At 41.9% G+C, this 18,950-nt stretch overlaps 1 protein-coding gene across 1 annotated transcript in view; it reads left to right on the top strand.

The window, feature by feature from the left end:
* GMPR (guanosine monophosphate reductase) overlaps nucleotides 1-18,950 on the top strand; it is a 48,204-nt gene that overhangs the window by 6,663 nt on the left and 22,591 nt on the right. Inside the window, exons 3-6 of the mRNA XM_034762359.1 lie at nucleotides 171-254; nucleotides 1,139-1,312; nucleotides 8,034-8,115; nucleotides 15,459-15,565. Coding sequence (XP_034618250.1) covers nucleotides 171-254; nucleotides 1,139-1,312; nucleotides 8,034-8,115; nucleotides 15,459-15,565 — 447 coding nt within the window. The remainder of the gene's footprint in view (nucleotides 1-170; nucleotides 255-1,138; nucleotides 1,313-8,033; nucleotides 8,116-15,458; nucleotides 15,566-18,950) is intronic.

Genomic DNA, 18,950 nt, shown 5'->3' with positions numbered 1-18,950 from the left:
CACTGTGAACTCTCACTGAAGAGGAATCAGGATCAAACCCTAATTCATTATTATTTCAAGCAAGATTAATATAAAAGTAAGACACAGTGACATGTCAGAGTGCTAAGTTTGCAGCTGCAGAATGGGAGAAAGAGAGATGACTAACTTGCTTGTTTCTTTTCTTTTTCTAGCATGCAATGTTCACTGCTATTCAGAAGCATTATTCTCTGGAAGAATGGAAACTGTTTGCAGTCAATCACCCAGAATGCCTTGAGGTATATTCCCATATTATAAACTCATTCTGCCCTGCCTTAAAGCAGCCCACGCATAGTTATGAAAGTTATTCCTTTATGGAAAATAATACCCATGGCATTGTTCTCTTGACATTGCACAAGGTGTTTCATTACCTGTGGCTCATTTTTAAATGATATTTTCATTATGAGGGGCTTGTCTAAAGGCCAACCTATCACTTAGGTTCAACAGCTTTTTTCATATCTAGTACTAGAATAGAGGTAGGCCTAAAGGAATAGACTCTGTCTGAACACTTTGGCACTTAAGTTACGTATCTTATAGATAGCTTGAAAGCACATTTTTGTGTTGCATAGTGATTGCAGTAGTGTCGTCTCTGTAGCCTTGGATCTCTGCAGGAGGTTCTGTGAGCCAGCAGCTGTGGAAGTTATTTTTTCTATGAGGACATAGTGAGGAGGTAGATTAAGGGAGGATTGAGTGAATTGACAGGTCCGAGCCCTATTCTCTAAGGGATCCCCAAAGTTTGCAACTCTGCCTTTCAGTATACAAACTGGTTAAGGTTCTGTGTTTTTGTTGATCTGGGCAACTCAGATGACAATGGTTGTCCATGAAAGAGTCCATTTATACATTTCACGTTATTTTGTAGATAGTTTAAATGTAAATAGGGCTTATAATATGCCACTATTGCTGTATTGAAGAAGAGCCTCAAAACAAAGTGTAGGTAACTGATTGATTTGTCCAGCTATGGTATTTATTTCTGTATGGTTTTATATAGCAGAGCACTTGATAGCTTCTCTGGAAGCTTTCCCAGGGTGGGTGGAAACAGATGCAAGAACTGTGCACTTGTCTGATCTCTAAGAGCTGCTGATCATTTTTCTCTCTCTCTCTCTCCCTCCCTCCCTCCCTCCAGCATGTAGCAGTGAGCTCAGGCAGTGGGAAGGCTGATTTGGACAAGCTGACAAGTATCCTAGAGGCCATTCCCCTTATCAAGTACATCTGCCTGGATGTGGCCAATGGATATTCAGAGCACTTTGTGGAAGTTGTGAAAACTGTCCATGCCAAGTTTCCAAATCACACCATCATGGTAGGTGGGTAGAAGAGGGGTATTGGGGTTATCGTCCTAAGCAGGGCTCAAATTTTCCTGATGCTGGGTAGTTATGCCAGACTAGCACTTCTGGTGCAGCCCCATCTATTTCTGCAGGATCTAAGCCCTCATTAACAAAATAGAGGGGCCTGAAGTTCTGCTGATTTACATCTGCTGAAAGTCTCACCCTAAGTTCCTGTCTTTGTGGTTGCAAAAATAATCTTCCCCACATGAACAAATACAGTGCTCTTTTTTTCCTGAGCCCAAGGACACGGGAAGTAGCTCTGTGATGGTTTGATCTGCCTCCATTCATCTCAGAAGGGTGTTGACTGGGAAGCCAAATGATGGCAGTTTAATAAAATGTCAGTGTCACTTTTTCACTACTAATCAGGGTAGTAGAAATGTTCAACGTTTACTCTGAGATTGTGGTTAGAGTTCAGGATTGTGGACAGAGTTCGGATTAAGTTTTTGTCCAACCTCCACCCACCTCCCACACTGACTCTGACCTTTACTCATAAATTTTGTAGTTTCGCCTTCCATGTCAGTGATTCCAAGCTGAATTCCACAGAGCACTTGCTGGTAGTGTGTGCAGAGCTGGCTGGTCACATGGTGCTGGCTCCTCCTTGTTTCCAGCTACTAAATTACATCAAAGGCATCTAAACCTAGATTATATACTTTCCTAATTTTGCTGGATTGGGTCAACAGTTGCTGTAGTTGCCAGAGGACTGTTAGGCACTCATGAATGGGAAGGGGAGGTGTCAGTCCAGTGACTGGAGTAGCCGCTGAGGGGACTTCACCATGGCATGCCTACCCCTCTTCAGTACACCTATGCTGTATCCCTCCTGTCCCATAAGTGCTAATGAGTAGGGAGCTTGTGTAGAACAGGGCACCATGCGGAGAGTGTATGTACACTCTTGATAGCATTATGCCTGCAGCAGAACCACACCAATTCTGCTGCTAGTGGTCCTCATTGGCCAAGGGGCAGGGAGCTGAATTTGTTCCTTAGAGAGCAGCAAAGGCTCTGGTATTAGAATGATTAGCTGTCTCTTAAAGCTATTGGCCTTTCTTCAAACTAACACAAAAGAAACCACTTGCATGGGCAAGACATTGCCATTCTTTCATGCCAGGCACAAAACTCCTCCACCACACCCTTAAAATAGCTGGAAAAAAACAGGTTATAACCAGCTGATCCTGCTTGCAGCAGACAATGGAGCTGCATGTTCATGCAACTTAGGGGAGCCTGTGTTCTTCCGGACCACACAGGAAGAACATGGGCTCCCCTAAGTTGCATGGGATGAAGCCGCAGTGGAAAATGGGACAGGGAGGAGGGGGAAGAACATGAAAGAAAAAGTGACGCTGAGTTCTGGCTTGTAAATGGGAAGATTGTGCTGGAGCGCCCATGGGGAACTGGGTAACCATCACCTAACAAACAGGCCCACTGCCAAAGTGACTAGATAAGATGCATGTGTGTGGCCGAATTCTGCCTTCTTTGCACACGCACATAGGGTGGATTTGATTTAAATCAAATTGATTTAAATAATGATTTAAATCACTAGTCAGGAAGACTTGACTTAATCATAGTTTTCTACATGCATTCTTGTTTGTTGTTCTAACCTTAATACATATTCTTCACAACTCAGAGATAGATGTAGGTTTCATCATATACATTTTTAAACAGTGATTTATTTTGAAAACTTTTCAGATTAGTTTTATAGCTATATCAGAAAATGAATGATTGTTTGGTTATTTCATTTACCAAAGGTAATTGAAGCAGATATTTATGAAGTCATTGGGAGGTGAACTATCTCCAATTCAACAGGTTAATCATTAGTATTCGGAGGATTTTCTTGCCATGCTGTATTAGGAGGAGAACATCACCAGATAGACATTTAAATTGTTTTATTTAACTAAAACAACAACGTTAAGTATGCTGGATTTTTTTTTTCTCTTCAACAGCAGACATATAATATTTTAACAAAACAAGCATCTGTCTCTTGCTTCTCACATTTATCTCCAGACTTCTTCTCCTTGTCCAGATCTATTCCGCCCCCAACAATCTTCTATTCATTGAACTTTTTGAAACTTTGCACTTTTAAAGAGGTAAGGGATTGACTCTGTGTACACAAATTTGCAGAGGGACAATAGGGTTGAGGGCTGTTATTTCTCACCTCTATATATTATTCATTTATTTATAAACATTTTGCTGTTAACAAGCACATTACCTCTGGAGACACAAATCCAGTTTGAGAAATGCAAAGCTAAGCATCTCTGATGGTATCTTCTAGACTGAGCACTGAGTCCCATTGGGTAGATAGAAAGATTAACCTAAATATCTATACAGAAGCCTGTGGAACCCCATAAGATTGGGTCCCTAATACATGAACTATTGGAACTCATTTACAAAACTTTTCTTAAACATTACATGAATATATTGTCTCATACTATAGAATTAGAATTTATAATCCCTATTCCATGATGAGATACCTTTGAGCTATAATGTGTTTTAAATAAAACTATCTTTAGATAGGTTTTTTCCTCAAAAAGCATTTTATCAAAAAAATCCGATTTAAATAAAAAAAGATGATAAAAATCAATGATTTTTTTTACACCCTGCACACACAGCTCCCAGTGACTTTGATAGGAGTTTGTGGGTGTGCAAAGAAGGCAGGATTGGGCCCTTGAGGGACGGACTTCAGTTTTTGAATGAATGTCTTTTTATTTCTGATGAACAGTGTTCTCTGTGGTCTTATGGGCTCGAAGTGAAAGCTCCAGCCCTTAACTAATAGGTCTAAAAATAACTGTTCTAATAGCTGAAAGTGATCCCCAGGACCTTGCAGGCTGCCCTGTTCACTCTCCTCAGAATGACCCCCTACAGTTGGCTCACACTAGGAGTACAGTACAAAACTGTAACACGAACTAGGGTCTCAGGGAATGTTTGTTCCCATGGGTCATGTAACAGGTTCAGCTGTGAGTCTGTGATGTACTGTGCAAGGCAGCTACGGCTCCTACACTGTATGCCACGGGGCTCCTCATTGGCCTTTGCCTTATGTGCCAATGGAAGGATGGCTGTTGTGTAATGAGATTTGGGAGAGAGGGATATGTTTTTATAATCAATTTGGCATGTTGTCTTCTCCTCCTTTTGAATACCTAGCTCTGACATAGCCCTTTTCATCCATATATCTCAGAGCACTTCAGACAGCAGTTCAGTATCATTATTCACATGACAGGTAGGGAAACTAAGGCACAGAGAGGCAAAGTGATGTGCCTCAGGTTATCCAGTTGGACAGGAAAAGACCTGGGAATAGACCCTAGGCCTCCTGAGTTCCAGCCTAGCACCCTGTCCAGTAGATCTCACTGCCTCCCAGTGTCAGGATATTACAGTATTTTGTTTATTAGCAGCATAGAATCAGGAAGGCCTGATCCTACTCTTATTGAAGTCAGTGTCAAAACTCCTGTTGGCTTAAATGGTGGAGGATCCTTTCCTTACAAAGGGAAATCTAGTTCATGTTTACCAATCTAGTTTTAAATGTCCCAAATGATAGGATTTCCATCATTTTCATTGGAAGACTATTACATGGCTTAATATATGTCTCTGCCAGCAAATTTTTATTTATTTATTTTCTGATATTCATCCAGAATGTGTGGTGGGTTTTTTTTTTTTTTTAAATTCTCTCCCATTACTCCTAATGATACCCCTGTGCACTATTCAAATTAATTCATCTCCATCCTTGTTTTTTACATTAAAACTGCTAGAACATTTCCCCCGAGTTGTGCATACTTAGCTCTTTGAGTTAACTGTTTGGTGACTTCATTGTCCACAAAGATGACATTTAGTCTTGGATCTGCTCAGAATATCATGGCTACTATGATAGTCATGGTGGGACTGTCTCAAATGTTTCCTGGCTCATCTTGCCATGAGGGGCACAGTTGTGATCAGGTGTTTGGCCTAGAATTAGAGGTAGGGAGGTAGAGCTAGAGGAGGCTGTACCTCCTAGGCACATCCTCTCACCTTCATCCATTGCCATTTGCCAGTGGTCTTTTGGCCAGCTTTCATTCAGCATGGCAGTGCTCCTCCCTAAGTCAATGTGAATTAATAAAAGCAAAAAGTGGAATTAACTACAACTCCGCAACCTACAAAACACCACCTCTGGGAGAAACCATGACACCAGGACCCACCACATGGATTCTACATGACACCCCAATATAATCAACCCCTAACTAGAGCTGAATTATTTGTATTTTCCAAAGGATTGAATTTCTCCCCCACCACAGAACCTGATACCATAATAATATGGAGAGCTAAAAATTCTTTCTCCAACCCTGCCTTAAAGAATTATTTCACAAGAAAGACACCACCACCCACAACTACCATGTCTCCACTAAGTCATAAGAAAAACGAATCATCTGACTGGACACCAACTAGTGGACAAAACCTGACACTTGAACATTACATTGATTGCTTCAGGAAAAAAATAAACCATGAAATCCTTAACAAACATCACATCCACCACACTCTCTGCACTGCCAAGTGGACAACTATACAGTCCCTGAAATCCAGCCACCAAATAATGATCAAACCAGCAAACAATGAGACACTATCATAGTCCTCAGCCATGATGACTATGTCAATGAGGCCAACCAACAACTGTGTGACATCATGTACTATAAAGAACGTAAAGACGACCCCACACCACAATTCACTCAAGAATGTAAGGATATCCTCAATTCCTTCCCCAAACAACTCCAAGAGAGAGTCTACACCCTCATCCCCCACAGATTCACCCCAGGGACCTTTTACATGCTTCCCAGGATACACGAAAAGGGAATCTACGTTGACCCATCACATCTGGCCATGGAACTCTTACTCAAGGAATATTAGAACTCACAGAAACCATCTTCAAACCACTCCCTGCACGAAGGGCCAGCTTTCTCTAGGACACTACCAACTTCCTCCTGAAACTCTACAACATCAACGATTTCTTGCCATCCTGGATGTCATCTCCCTATACACCAACATCCCTCACCATGACAGCATCACTGCCTGTCTCAAATATCTACAAGACAATGGACAACACTCAGATATCCTCCTCCCCCCCCCCCCCAAACTCAAACACCAAACTCAACCATTTCAGCTTCACCCTTAACAACTTTTACATTCAACAATAAACACTTTCCCCAAACCTTGGGAACAGCCATGGGTACTGGATGGCTCCCCAGTATGCTGACCTCTTTGTGGCCCATCTCGAGGAAGAATTTCTGGAAAAATGAAACATATCGGTGATATTGTCATCCTCTGGGAAGATAACCAGAACTCCTTCATAGACTTCCACAACAACTTCAACCATCACCGCCCATTCATCAAACTCTCTCTAGAACACTCCCATACCAGCATCAACTTCCTGCACATCATGACTGGCTTCAACAATTGAACCTATAGAATATACCAGAAACCCACGGGTCACTACATTCACCTCCACAGATCCAGCAACCACTCCAGACACACCAAGAAATCTGTTATCTACAGCTAGGCACTCATATACCATAACTTACCAAGTATCACACTGTGCACATGGTAATCTGCTTTAGTGATACAAAGCGCGTTCTTAATCTTGCAAGTGCCACACTTCCTTCCACCTCACCCAAGAGCACACAACATAAAGCACAGCAAGAGGCTGCAGGACAGGAAAGAAGCAGCACTTGGCTGGAAGCACTGAGCCAATTCTACATCCTGTATTTTTTGCGGGTCTTTCATCTTTTTTTAATCTTATTTTAAAAAATCAATTTCATACGATTTTGAGTGTTTCCTACACGCCAGTCTACTGCCCACAATGTTGCTGGTTTGTTAAGTGTCTCAAATGGTGGGTTTCTGACTAGTTCAGTTTTACTAAAAGAGAACTGAAATGCATTAAAAATAAATAAATAGTGAGATTACAAGCCAAGAGCAGCAGACAGAGAATGGGCCTCACCCTACATTATCCAATTTCTGTTGACTTCAATAGGCATTGTGACTGAATAAGGACTGAGTAAATACTGAGTTAGGATTTGCTCCCTGGTCTTTCATTTCAGTGCTGCCACAAACGACTGCTTTAGTAAGGATCCTTATTTAAAGGTGATCTAAGTGGTTTTTAACCTCTCAATCTAAATTCAGATCCTCCCTAAAATGAACAACCCATACTAGCACAAGGATCACAAATGGATGATGCAAGGTATGCAGAAATCAAGGTTAATGCAAGCAACATGCAAGAGTTGTGCCTGGTTAAGGATGCATGCACTTCCCATAGGCGTTGGCGTGTATACTCTTTGGACGTTTGCTGCTGTGGGAAATGACTTGAGGATTTGGCCCTTCATGAATAAACGATTCACTGGATGGGGTTTTAATGCAACCCATTATTGAACAAGAGACCAGCCACAAAATTAAAATCCGGAACTGGGCTTGGGTTCCAAACATCCAAGTTAGAGATGTTTGGGCCAATCACTAATCTCATTTGAATCCAGGAGGTACCTGTGTTATCTGTCTAATTTATATGAAATGTACAGTGGACAACCTGGTAATATTGTAATAACAGAAGTACAGTTCCCTAATGAGTGAAGTTAACTGTTTGCCCTTCCTGGTATATCAGCTAGTATAAGAAATGAATAAAAACAAGCAGTATCATCATTATTTTTTTACTGCATGTGGCTTTAAAATCTCCCGTGTGTAATATTGTTGCTTCTGTCTCAGGCAGGTAATGTGGTGACAGGAGAGATGGTGGAGGAACTTACTCTTTCTGGAGCAGATATCATTAAAGTGGGTATCGGACCTGGTAAGTCATATCTGGGCTGAAAAATGAAGACGTGGGTGGAAGGGTTGTTGCATAGATGAACTGAATGTATATACCACAGCCATTCACCTGTGCACAGGATTGCACTTTTTAAAGGTGCCTGGGCCCATTCATGTTAACAGAGTCGTAGACCCCGTTCTCAGAGACAGTATATGTGAGAGATAATGGGCAGGATATATGCATGAAGAGCCGCAAGAATGATTGACTGAAGAGCTCAAGGATTTAAATGTGGAAGAGGCTTGGCATTTTTTCAACTATCTGAAATTTGCATCCCAAGCAAACGAAAAACTTGTAGGGAAAAGCTCCAGACCCAGCTGGATGAATAAATCACCTCAAAATGGGTTATTAGGAGTAAGCAGAGAGCACATAGGAATGGAAAATAGGGGTATATCAACAAAAAAAAAAAACCCTACGTTGTGGAGATTAGAAAATGTAGGAGTAAAGTGGAAGTTGCTACAAGTCAAGCTGAATTAACTCTTGCCAAGGAAATTAAAAAAACCTTATTATTTATCTAAATAAAGAGAATAAGGAAGGATGAGGTTGGGATGCTAGTGTGGATGGGAAAGAGATTAAAGATAATCTAGGTATGGGCCAAAAACTAAATGAATGCTTTGCCTTGGTTTTCAGTAAAGATGATAATCTGGAACATGTTCAGGAAGGCAGGAAGGCTGATGACGTGAGTGTCTAGACATGGAAATTACCACATATGTGGTGGAGGAAAATCTTAAAGACCTTGATGTGCAAAAACTGGGGGGACCAGATCATTTCCATGCCAGAATACTGAAAGAACTGGTGCATAGGATTGCTATTTTGGTAGCAAGGATTTTTAGTAAATCTGTCTATTTGGGGGAAGAACCATATGACTAGAGAATCGCTAACATCCTACCTATATTTAAGAAAGGGAATAAAGTGATCACGTGCTTATAGACCTGTAAGTCCGATTTCAGTAGTATGTAAACTGCCTTAGAACAAATTGTGAAGTGAAGAATAATTAAATTAGCGGTGGTAAATGGTAAAGGGGATGTTTACCAAAGATAGATCATACCAGACTAACCTGATTTCCTTCTTTGTAAAAATAACTGATTATTTTTGATAAGGGAAATGCAATGGATTTACTCTACTTGAAGGGGAGAAGGCAACAGGTTGTGCTGCAAAGGGAATTAGCTGCAAAGGGAGGGAGGTTACTAGTGGAGTTCCTCAAGGATTGGTCTTGGGACCAATCTTATTTACTATTTTTTTTTATTAATGACCTTGTCACAAAAAGTAGGAGTTGCAAATTTGCTGATGACACAAAGAAGGGGGGAGGCATCATCAATACGGAGGCAATCGGAATATTAGACAGGAAGCGCTGGATGATCTTGAAAACTGGAGTGACAGAAATGGGATGAAATTCGATAGTACAAAATACACTTAGGTCTAATAATAATTCCTGCAACAAGCTGGGGGATTATCACTTAGAAGCAACAGGAGAGGCAAGAGACCTGGGTGTGTAGGTTGATCACAGGATGACTATGAGCCACCAATGTGATGTGGCTGTGAAAAAGGCAAATGCAATCCTAGGATGTATCAGGTGAAGCATTTCCAGAAAAGCTAGAAAAGTATTAATGATATTGTACAAGGCACTGCTAATTTAGGATACTGTGTATAATTTTGGTCACCCATGTTAAAGATAAATTCAGACTGGAACAGGTGCAGAGATGAGCTACTAGGATCAGGGGAATGCAGGGCCTATTTTATGAGAGGTGACTGGAACAATTTGGCTTCTTTAGCAGAAAGAAGGCTGAAATGGGATATGATTGCTCTCTATAAATACGTTGGGGGGGGTAACTACCACGGAGAGTGAAGAGCTATTTAAGCCAAAGGACAATGTTGGCACCAGAACAAATGGCTATAAACTGGCCATGAACAAATTCAGGTTGGAAATTAGGAGGAGGTTTCAGAGGGATGATGTTCTGAACACCTCCCAACAGGAGTTGTGGGGACATTAGTTTTAAGAGCGAGCTGGAAAAATTTGAGTGCAATTGTATGATGGGGTTGCTTGTGATGGGAGTGGGTACAACTCAGCAGCCCTGTGGCTCACCTCTAGTTTATGGCTTATGGTCCTAAGAGCACATGCTTCAGGGTTTCAGCCAGCCACCTGCAGGGGCCAGGAAGGGATATTTTCTTCCCTAGCGTTGTTGGGTTTTTTTAATCTCCTTCTGCTGAAGCATCGGAGATGGCCAGGGCTGGAGATGGGACATTGAATGGGGAGGGCCAGAGGCTTTGAGGTGGCACTCAGCATTCTCTCTCGGGTGTTTGGCTGGCTGGTTCTTGCTCACATGCTCAGGGTCACCATATTTTGGGGGCAGGAAGGAATTTCCCCCCTGGACAGAGTTGGCAGTGACTGGGTTTTTTTTCACCTTTGTCTGCAGTGTGTGGGTGCAGGTCACTGCCAGGATTCTCTGGGTATATCTCACTTAGTCATTTCCCAGCCATTGTAGGGGCCTTGGTGCACCTCAGTCCCTCTTATTCTCTGCCTTTGGCACATCATAGTCTAGTCTCCTGTGGACTGTAATACTTTGGTCTCATTTCAGGTGTTGGGTTTAGGGTGCTGGGTGGTGTTCATGGGCTGTGATATATAAGAAGCCAGACTGGGTCCTTTCTGGCCTTAAGCACTCTGACTCTATTAGCAAACAAGCCTTATAGTGACAGGAGCTCAATCTGTTTAGTTTAACAAAGAGAAGTTTAAGGGGTGACTTGATCACAGTCTGTAGTTGCATGGGGAGCAAAAGTTTGATAATGGGCTCTTCAGTCTAGCAGACAGAGCAATGACAGTGGCTGGAAATAGAAGATGGGATGTTTTTTAAAAGGGAGATTCTAGTTCAAACGGAATTATTTTGGGTGAGTTCTAGGGCCTATGTTATACAGGAGGGTTGGAGCCAGCGATCACAGTGGTCCCTTCTGGCTTTGGAATCTGTTTCACTGAGTTATTCTGAGCTAAAGATGTGTGGATGAGAGGAAGCATGGTGGTGTCTGCACAATCAATGGCAATGCTATGTTTGGGACTGCTGTTACAAAAAAGACAGGCTGAATCATCTCAGTTAAGTTTCCTGAGGATATATTGTTCAGGGTAGGCACTCTTATTTCATCGCTTGCCTAATAAACATAGTGTAAATCACTAAATCATTTATCAAACTATATTAAGATGAGATTGCTGCCTTGCACACCTCTAAAGTGCTTTGAGATCTATGGATGGAAAAGCATTAAGTACAAAGTATGATGCATTAATATTTAGTAGTTGTAATGTGTTTGTTAATGGTTTCTTAGGTGCCAATCACTGTAGCACTTTCTAGGGTAAATTAAATCTGTGTGAGAGGATCCCATAGGACTTCATGAGTCTTTTTATTTTTTGTTGTTCCCTTCCCTGGTACTGCTATCTGGGATATATAGCTAGAATTTCTTTCCTCTTCTTCTGTCTCCTACCCCTTTGGGCCTGTGTCTTCGAGGATATGTTTACACTACAAAGAAAAGACCTGTGGCCATGAGTCTCAAAGCCCAGGTCATCTGACTAGGGCTCCTGCTGTGGGGCTAAAAATAGCAGTATATAGGTTGGGGCTCAGCCAGAGCTTGAGCTCTGAAACCTGGGGGGGGAAGAGGGAAGGGGTTTCAGAGCCTGAGCTACAACTCAAGCCCAAATGTCTACGCTGCTACTTTTAGCTCCATAGTTGAGTTTTGTGAGCTCAGGCTCTGGCACTCGCTGCTATGGGTCTTTTTTTTTTTTTTTTTTTTAATAGCTGTGATTGCAGACCATTAGAAAACACTTAGGCTAGGTCTACACTACCCGCCTGAATCGGCGGGTAGAAATCAATCTCTCGGGGATCGAATTATCGCTTCTCGTCGGGACGCGACAATCGATCCCCGAATCGACGCTCTTACTCCACCAGCAGAGGTGGGAGTAAGTGCCGTCGACGGGGAGCCGCGGAGGTCGATTTTTGCCGCCGTTCTCACAGCGGGGTAAGTCGGCTCTGATAGGTCGAATTCAGCTACACTATTCGCGTAGCTGAATTTGCGTATATTAAATGACCCCCCCCTCGTAGTGAAGACCTGCCCTTAGAGAAAAACATCCAGAGCATTGAACAGAAAGCAGAAAAACAGCAAATAGTTGCTGTAATAATCCCTATCTTTCATACAGCGCTTGTCATTGGTAGCTCTCAGAGCACTTTAACACAGTAGGTAAGTATCATTAGCCTCAATTTATGGATAGAGAAACTAAGGTGCTGAGAGGCAAAGTGACTTGCACCAGGTCAGCAGCAGAGCTGGGAACAGAATGCAGTTCTTCTTGAGGCCCGATTCAGGGCTTGGTCGCTGGACCACAATGCAAAGCAAAGGGAAATGTAAAAACTGATAAAACGGGGCTTAATTTTGAAAGTATCATTCGGATTGACCAGTGAAGCACTCACTGATTAAACGATCCAGGGACAGGCAGGTGCAGCCTTTTAACTCGTGTAATGAATTCTGTGAACAGATAATTTGAGAGCAGCAAGTGATGTAATAAGATTTGCAGTTGTATCCAGAAAAATAGGATGCAGGAGGACCATAAGATACCTTGCATGCAAACAGCAGAGATGTTGAGGTGTAATGACTACAGTACAGGTGAATCATCACAGAAATAATTTAGTCTGTGGCATCTAAGTGGAGACCATTAACAGTGAATGCTCTATACTCTCTGCTGGGAGACCTGTCAAGAAAGATCTTCAGTTGTAATCCAGCCTAGGAGCAGACGTAACAAAGTTCACTCTCAAAAGATAAAATCTTGAGGTTTTTACTCAGACAAGCTGCCATCCTGTTTCAAAGAAAACTGCCTTGATAAATTATAAAGCTTGAGGCAGCTAAATAGTTACCACTGAAGGTTATATTTAAATTAATTTTCCAACCAGTTTTCAGAAAAATCAATCACTGTTTAAATATCTTTACTCCTGTGAAAGATCAATGGAAGTTCCTATTTTTTCCAATAGTTCCCTTCTGCTTGAATATATTGATTAGGGCTTTGGAATCTGGGTTTGTTTGACTGCATTACAAAAATGGAGATTACAATCTACTTTATAACAGCTTTGACATTTTCTTGCTCATCATGCAGAGCTGCATTGTCTGAATCCTAAATGACAACACCAAATTGTCAGGAAGGCCACTTTCTAATTGACTCTTACTTAATTTAAAAAAAAGAAAAAGTTGAAGACACTTCACTGGGGTTACACCAAAGATAACTTGGGCATTTATTGTTTTAGAGATTTACATTTTTTAATAATTAGATGTGTGACGTTGTGCAGTCTATATGGTTTTATAAAAACTTGATAATAAGTCAATATAATGTAACTGAGATAGTTTTAGAGAAAATACGGTAATAAGTGAATGTAACGTAACTGGGATATGCCTCATGCAAAAGGTCTGTTGTAAGGTATCATTACAAAGCTTATAATCTACTGAGTATGATCATCTGATTTGTATAAATGTACCACTCTTGTATCTAAAACTAGAAATATAAAATGTAACTCTGAGGGCCTATTGTAATTGTGTAAAGTGTGGACCATTAATGATGGTTTGGAATCTTGATGACTCCCATTGTCTGCAGATGGCTGTATTTACCCATGAGTCTTCCTGTATATGTGTGTGCTGGCAAGTGAGTAATGAAGTCTTGCAGTGACATGTGATCATGTCACCTGAACTGGAATCCATCTTTAACCTGGTGCTTTTCCAGTGAGGGGGGGTGGAAACCCAGAGAGACAAAGAGTTCCCGCCTTATGCAAAAGATATATAAAGGGGGGAAGAGAACAGAGAGAGGGAGGAGCCATCATGAAGAATCCCCTAGCTATCACCTGAGCTGCAACAAGAGCTGTACCAGGGGAAAGAATTGTGCCCAGGCCTGGAAGGTGTCCAGTCTGAGAAAAAACTTACTGAAGCATCTCTGAGGGTGAGATTATCTGTATTCAGTTTGATTAGGCATAGATTTGCGCATTTTATTTTATTTTACTTGGTGACTTACTTTGTTCTGTCTGTTACTACTTTGAACCACTTAAATCCTACTGTCTGTATTTAATAAAATCACTTTCTATTTAGTAATTCACTCAGAGTATGTATTAATACCTGGGGGAGCAAACAACTGTGCATATCTCTCTATCAGTGTTATAGAGGGCGAACAATTTATGAGTTTGCCCTGCATAAGCTTTATGCAGGGTAAAACGGATTTATCTGGGTTTAGACCCCATTGGGAGTTGGGCATCTGAGTGCTAAAGACAAGCACACTATTGTGAGCTGTTTTCAGGTAAACTTGCAGCTTTGGGACAGGAGATTCAGACCCTGGATCTGTGTCTGGAGCCAGACGAGAGTGTCTGGCTCAGCAAGACAGGGTGCTGGAGTCCTGAGCTGGCAGGGAAAACAGGAGCAGGGGTAGTCTTTGCACATCGGGTGGCACCTCCCAAGGGGGTTTCTGTGATCCAACCCGTCACAAGATGTAATGACTAAAATCTGTTTCCTACTATATTACACAGTGCAGTTTTCTTTTGATCACCTTATTTTTTGAGGAGTAGAGGTGCCACGAGTACTCCTCGTTCTTTTTGCTGATACAGACTAACACGGCTACCACTCTGAAACTTATTTTTTTAATGTTGGTTGTTCATTTTTTTTTATGTCCTCAGCTATTTTAATCAACCAGATGTGGCTGTTCTGGGTACTAAAGATAGTTAAAAAGATGGAGGTTTTTTCCTGTGGAAAATGTCAACAAAAATGAAAAAAAAAAAATTGTCTAAATTTCCTTCTGAAAATTTTTGAATTTTCAGCAAAAATTAGCATATCACATTATTTCTTCAAAGACCCAAAATATATCTGTTCAAAAATGTAGCTGTGGTGCCTCATGGGAATTGTAGTTTTGGTGCTTCATGCTAGCATTCTTCTCTGTAGATTCCCTGGTTGGACTACATCTCCCACAAGACATTGTCTTCCCTCTTAGAGGAAAGTACATAATGGGAATCCCTGGGAATGGTGGTGCATTATGGGAAAGGAAGTCCAACCTGAGAGCCTGGCCCATAAAAGGGAATGGGGATATGAGGCACCTGAACTACAACTTCCATGAGCCACTGTGGCAGTGTTTCAAAATCAAAGTATTTCAGTTTTCAGATGTTCTGTTTTATGATGAAAAATTAAAATTTTCCATGGAAGGCAGACACTTTTTGTTTAAAAAAATTCATTTAGGCTAAACCCCAATTTTCTGTTGCGGAAATAAAAATCAACAGAATTTTTTTTCTGCTAGCCTGTTGGCTACATTCTTTTGATCTTATTTTCTTTTCATCTAGGTTCTGTGTGCACCACCCGGATTAAGACAGGTGTGGGCTACCCTCAGCTGAGTGCTGTGATCGAGTGTGCAGACTCTGCCCATGGCCTGAAGGGGCATATCATTTCTGTAAGTGAGTATAGTCTGCCAAACACCACTCGCTGCAAATGAGGGCAGGAATGCTAAATAAACAGCCCGGAACACTGAAACTAAGGATCTTCATTAAACTCTCTTTTGTAGTTCTTAGTTAATCAGTCAGAGGTTTGCAACAGTACAAATGATACCCAATTCCTGCTGACTTTCAGTGGGAATTGGGCACTTAATCCCTATTTGTGCTTTAGAAAATTTCCTTCTCAGCCCCCCGCGTCTCCCAGTGGAAAATTACAAAACTCCAAAGTCTGGGATATAAATTAACAGAATTAAAAGAAAGTTAACATTTTGAGATGGAGGCAAACAACTGCCCCTGTGGAAGGAAGATCCCTTTGAATGGGTGAAAGAAAAGGATGATTGTTACCAGTGAGCAGGACATGGGAGTCACAGGCAGCCACCCTACTAGGAGCTCGTGTACTGACAACAGGGCCATTTCAGACAGTGGAGCTGCAGGGGTCCTCACCCCACCTAGACAAGTTGAAATGTTAGGGAGGGGTTACTGCAGAGCCACATGACTCAGACTTTCATACATATTGTTTTGGTCTCTGCTGTTGCCATGAACACATCTGTAAAACTCCATAACTCATAAAATTATGAATTACTTTTATATATGGTCTGGTATTTTTACTTGCTCCTGTGAACTCCATATAGGTGAGCAGGGGAGGAGAAAAAAATATGTATGAATGAATAATAAAAAAGGGATAAAGATCTGATTTTAACTAGTACTTGCTTTCCTCCTCCCTGCCCCCAGTCTATTACGCATCCAGTTCCAAGAAATACAAACAGACCATTTCAAGTTAGAACGTTTCAGAGTATCAAGTTACTGGGAAGAGGAGACATTCTTATTCCCCAGAGCCACAAATCATTACCACCACAAAGCTCGGTCAAATTGCAGCAGCTTATACTCCACACCACTATCAAGAAGTCTTGAGAATTTAATAGGTGGTATCAAAGCAGTGATGTTTACAGAACCATCCTGATTTTCCAATGATCCTTTTCTTCCACTCACCATTCTATTATTTTTTAATAGAGATGGGCTCAGAATTTGGATCCAGGTGCATATTTCAAACTCCTTAAAGTCTTGGATCAGATGTTTTGATTTGGGCCCAGATCTAAGGTTTGGTTGGGGCCCTAACTCTAGGTTGTTTTTTGTTGTTAAACTCTATCCACTTAAACACTCTCAGTTGCCTCTTGGATATGTCTACATGTTGAGCTGGGGGTATTATGATTCCCATCTTGAGGCATCATGCTCACATTAGCTCCCATCAAACTTGTATGATAAAAATAGAGTGTAGTTGCAGCAGTCTGAGGGTAGCTGACCACAGTATGTGGCTAGGGATTTGGCTGGGGAAGTACTTGGGGTGGCTAGTCCTTCCTGCCACTCGCACCAATGACTACACTCTATTTTTAGTATGCTAGCTTGATGAGAGCTAGTGTGAAATATGTCTCCTTGCGCTGGGAATCACACCCACAGCTCAAAGTGTAGACATATGCTTGGAGAACAAAGGCTTTAGGCTTTTGACAGCAGCAAAAACACAAGAATCTGTCATCTCTTCTGCCAGTATTTGAGTTTGGCTCCCTTAAATTGCTGGAGAGATTACGGTTACTAAGAGACAATGGGGAATGGGAGTCTTTTCATTAATTTACACATGAGAGTTGCCTTGTACAGAGATTGTTAAGGGATACAATTGGAGGCATGGCAAGGAAGAATCTAGTGTTTGGATGCACTATAATAGAGTTTTTTTTAATACTTGGACTTTACAGTAATTGAAGTACAGTTAAAGTCAGAACAGTGATTGGCTCAAATTCCCCTCCCAGTTATGACCATGCAACCCCATTTAGTGCAATGAGATTGTAGGGCTCCATATTTAATCCATTTCATTGATCTCAAGCTCAGATATGTTCTGTGAAGAAGAAGAAGAAAAAAAAAAAGGGAAATATTCCCCCCCTAACTGCTGCACGATACTCTGCTTGGGATCTAAGCATTGCAGCTGGGTTCTTTCTGACTCTTGTGTCATTACCAATAATAAAAGGTCTACTGGCTGAATTTAGCTATGAATTTTGTTGATGGCATATTTCTTAGCTATCTGTTCTAATGTAACGTATACATTTATACGACACTCATCACGGTGATATCTGACTAAATGTTTTGCAAAATCCACTCACTTAAAATAGTTACCTTCTCTTTAGTTCTCTCTCCCCTATCCACAAAAAGATAGAGAGGCTTTATTTTATTGTGAGAAAGCCCAGGCTTATGTGAGAGAGACAGAGGTGTCCCTAAAATAGGGTGGACTCAACCCACTGAAAACTTTGAAGATCAGGACTTGAGGGGAGATTCTGTTCTGTCTGTGCCTACACTTGAGAAGACAGTGTGATTCCCAGATCGAGTAGACATACTTTTAGCGCACTGCTAGCTTGAGTAATAGTGTAGCACAGGCAGTAGCTATCCATCCTGAGTACAAATCCACCTTAACCTTCTGGCTATGTATTCAGGGCAGCTAGCCCATGTCACCACTGCTGCTGCCTGTGTTACCACGGCTACATTGCTGCTAGTTTGAGAGCTAGCACAAGTATGTCTACATGAGCTGGGAATCACAGCCCTAGCTTGTAGTGTAGACATAACCCAAGAGATCCAGCACAGAACTTCATCCCAAGCAGAGGGAGTTCTAACATGGCTTTCAGCCACCTTTGCACACTCCCGATCCTGGGCAGTTTCGGGGGCCAGAACAGCTTCCAGCATAACTCAGTGGTTTGAGCATTGGCCTGCTAAACCCAGGGTTGTGAGTTCAATCCTTGAGGGGGCCACCTAGGGATCTGGGGCAAAATCAGTACTTGATCCTGCTAGTGAAGGCAGGGGGCTGGACTCTATGACCTTTCAGGGTCCCTTCCAGTTCTATGAGATAGGTATATCTCCATATATTCTATTCTATAATTTAAACCTGGCACCTGTATTAGCTATGAGAGCCTGGGCTACCATATGAGCAGCAGCACTGCCTGGAAAGTCTGCAGCCTGCCCCCTACAAACTTTTTAAGCTAGGGCTTGTGACGTATGGAGGAGTCCTTGGAGGATAGCCTTGTGGCTATGTGCTACAGTACCTGAGCCAGGGGAATCCTCCTCCAGCTGGAACCGAGGCCTTTAGGGTCCTTTTACACCACTGGGATCCAGTGTAAAGGGATTAGACTGAGGGTGAGGATCTCACCTCTGAACCCTTAGCTGATCTGCAGCATTCAATCAGGCATTAGGGTGGTGACTGGAAAACCAGAGTGGTGTGTTCACATCAACTCAGGAAGCTTAAGCAGGGGGTCTGCCACGTTTTGAACCACCTGAGGGTTTTCACAGCTCTTGTTTACAGCCCCAGGTGCA

Source organism: Trachemys scripta, chromosome 2 (assembly GCF_013100865.1).
Source record: "Trachemys scripta elegans isolate TJP31775 chromosome 2, CAS_Tse_1.0, whole genome shotgun sequence".
In the NCBI taxonomy this organism is placed as follows: Eukaryota; Metazoa; Chordata; order Testudines; family Emydidae; genus Trachemys; species Trachemys scripta.
The sequence above is the reverse complement of the archived record's forward strand: the minus strand, read 5'-3'. Positions and strand labels throughout refer to the sequence as shown.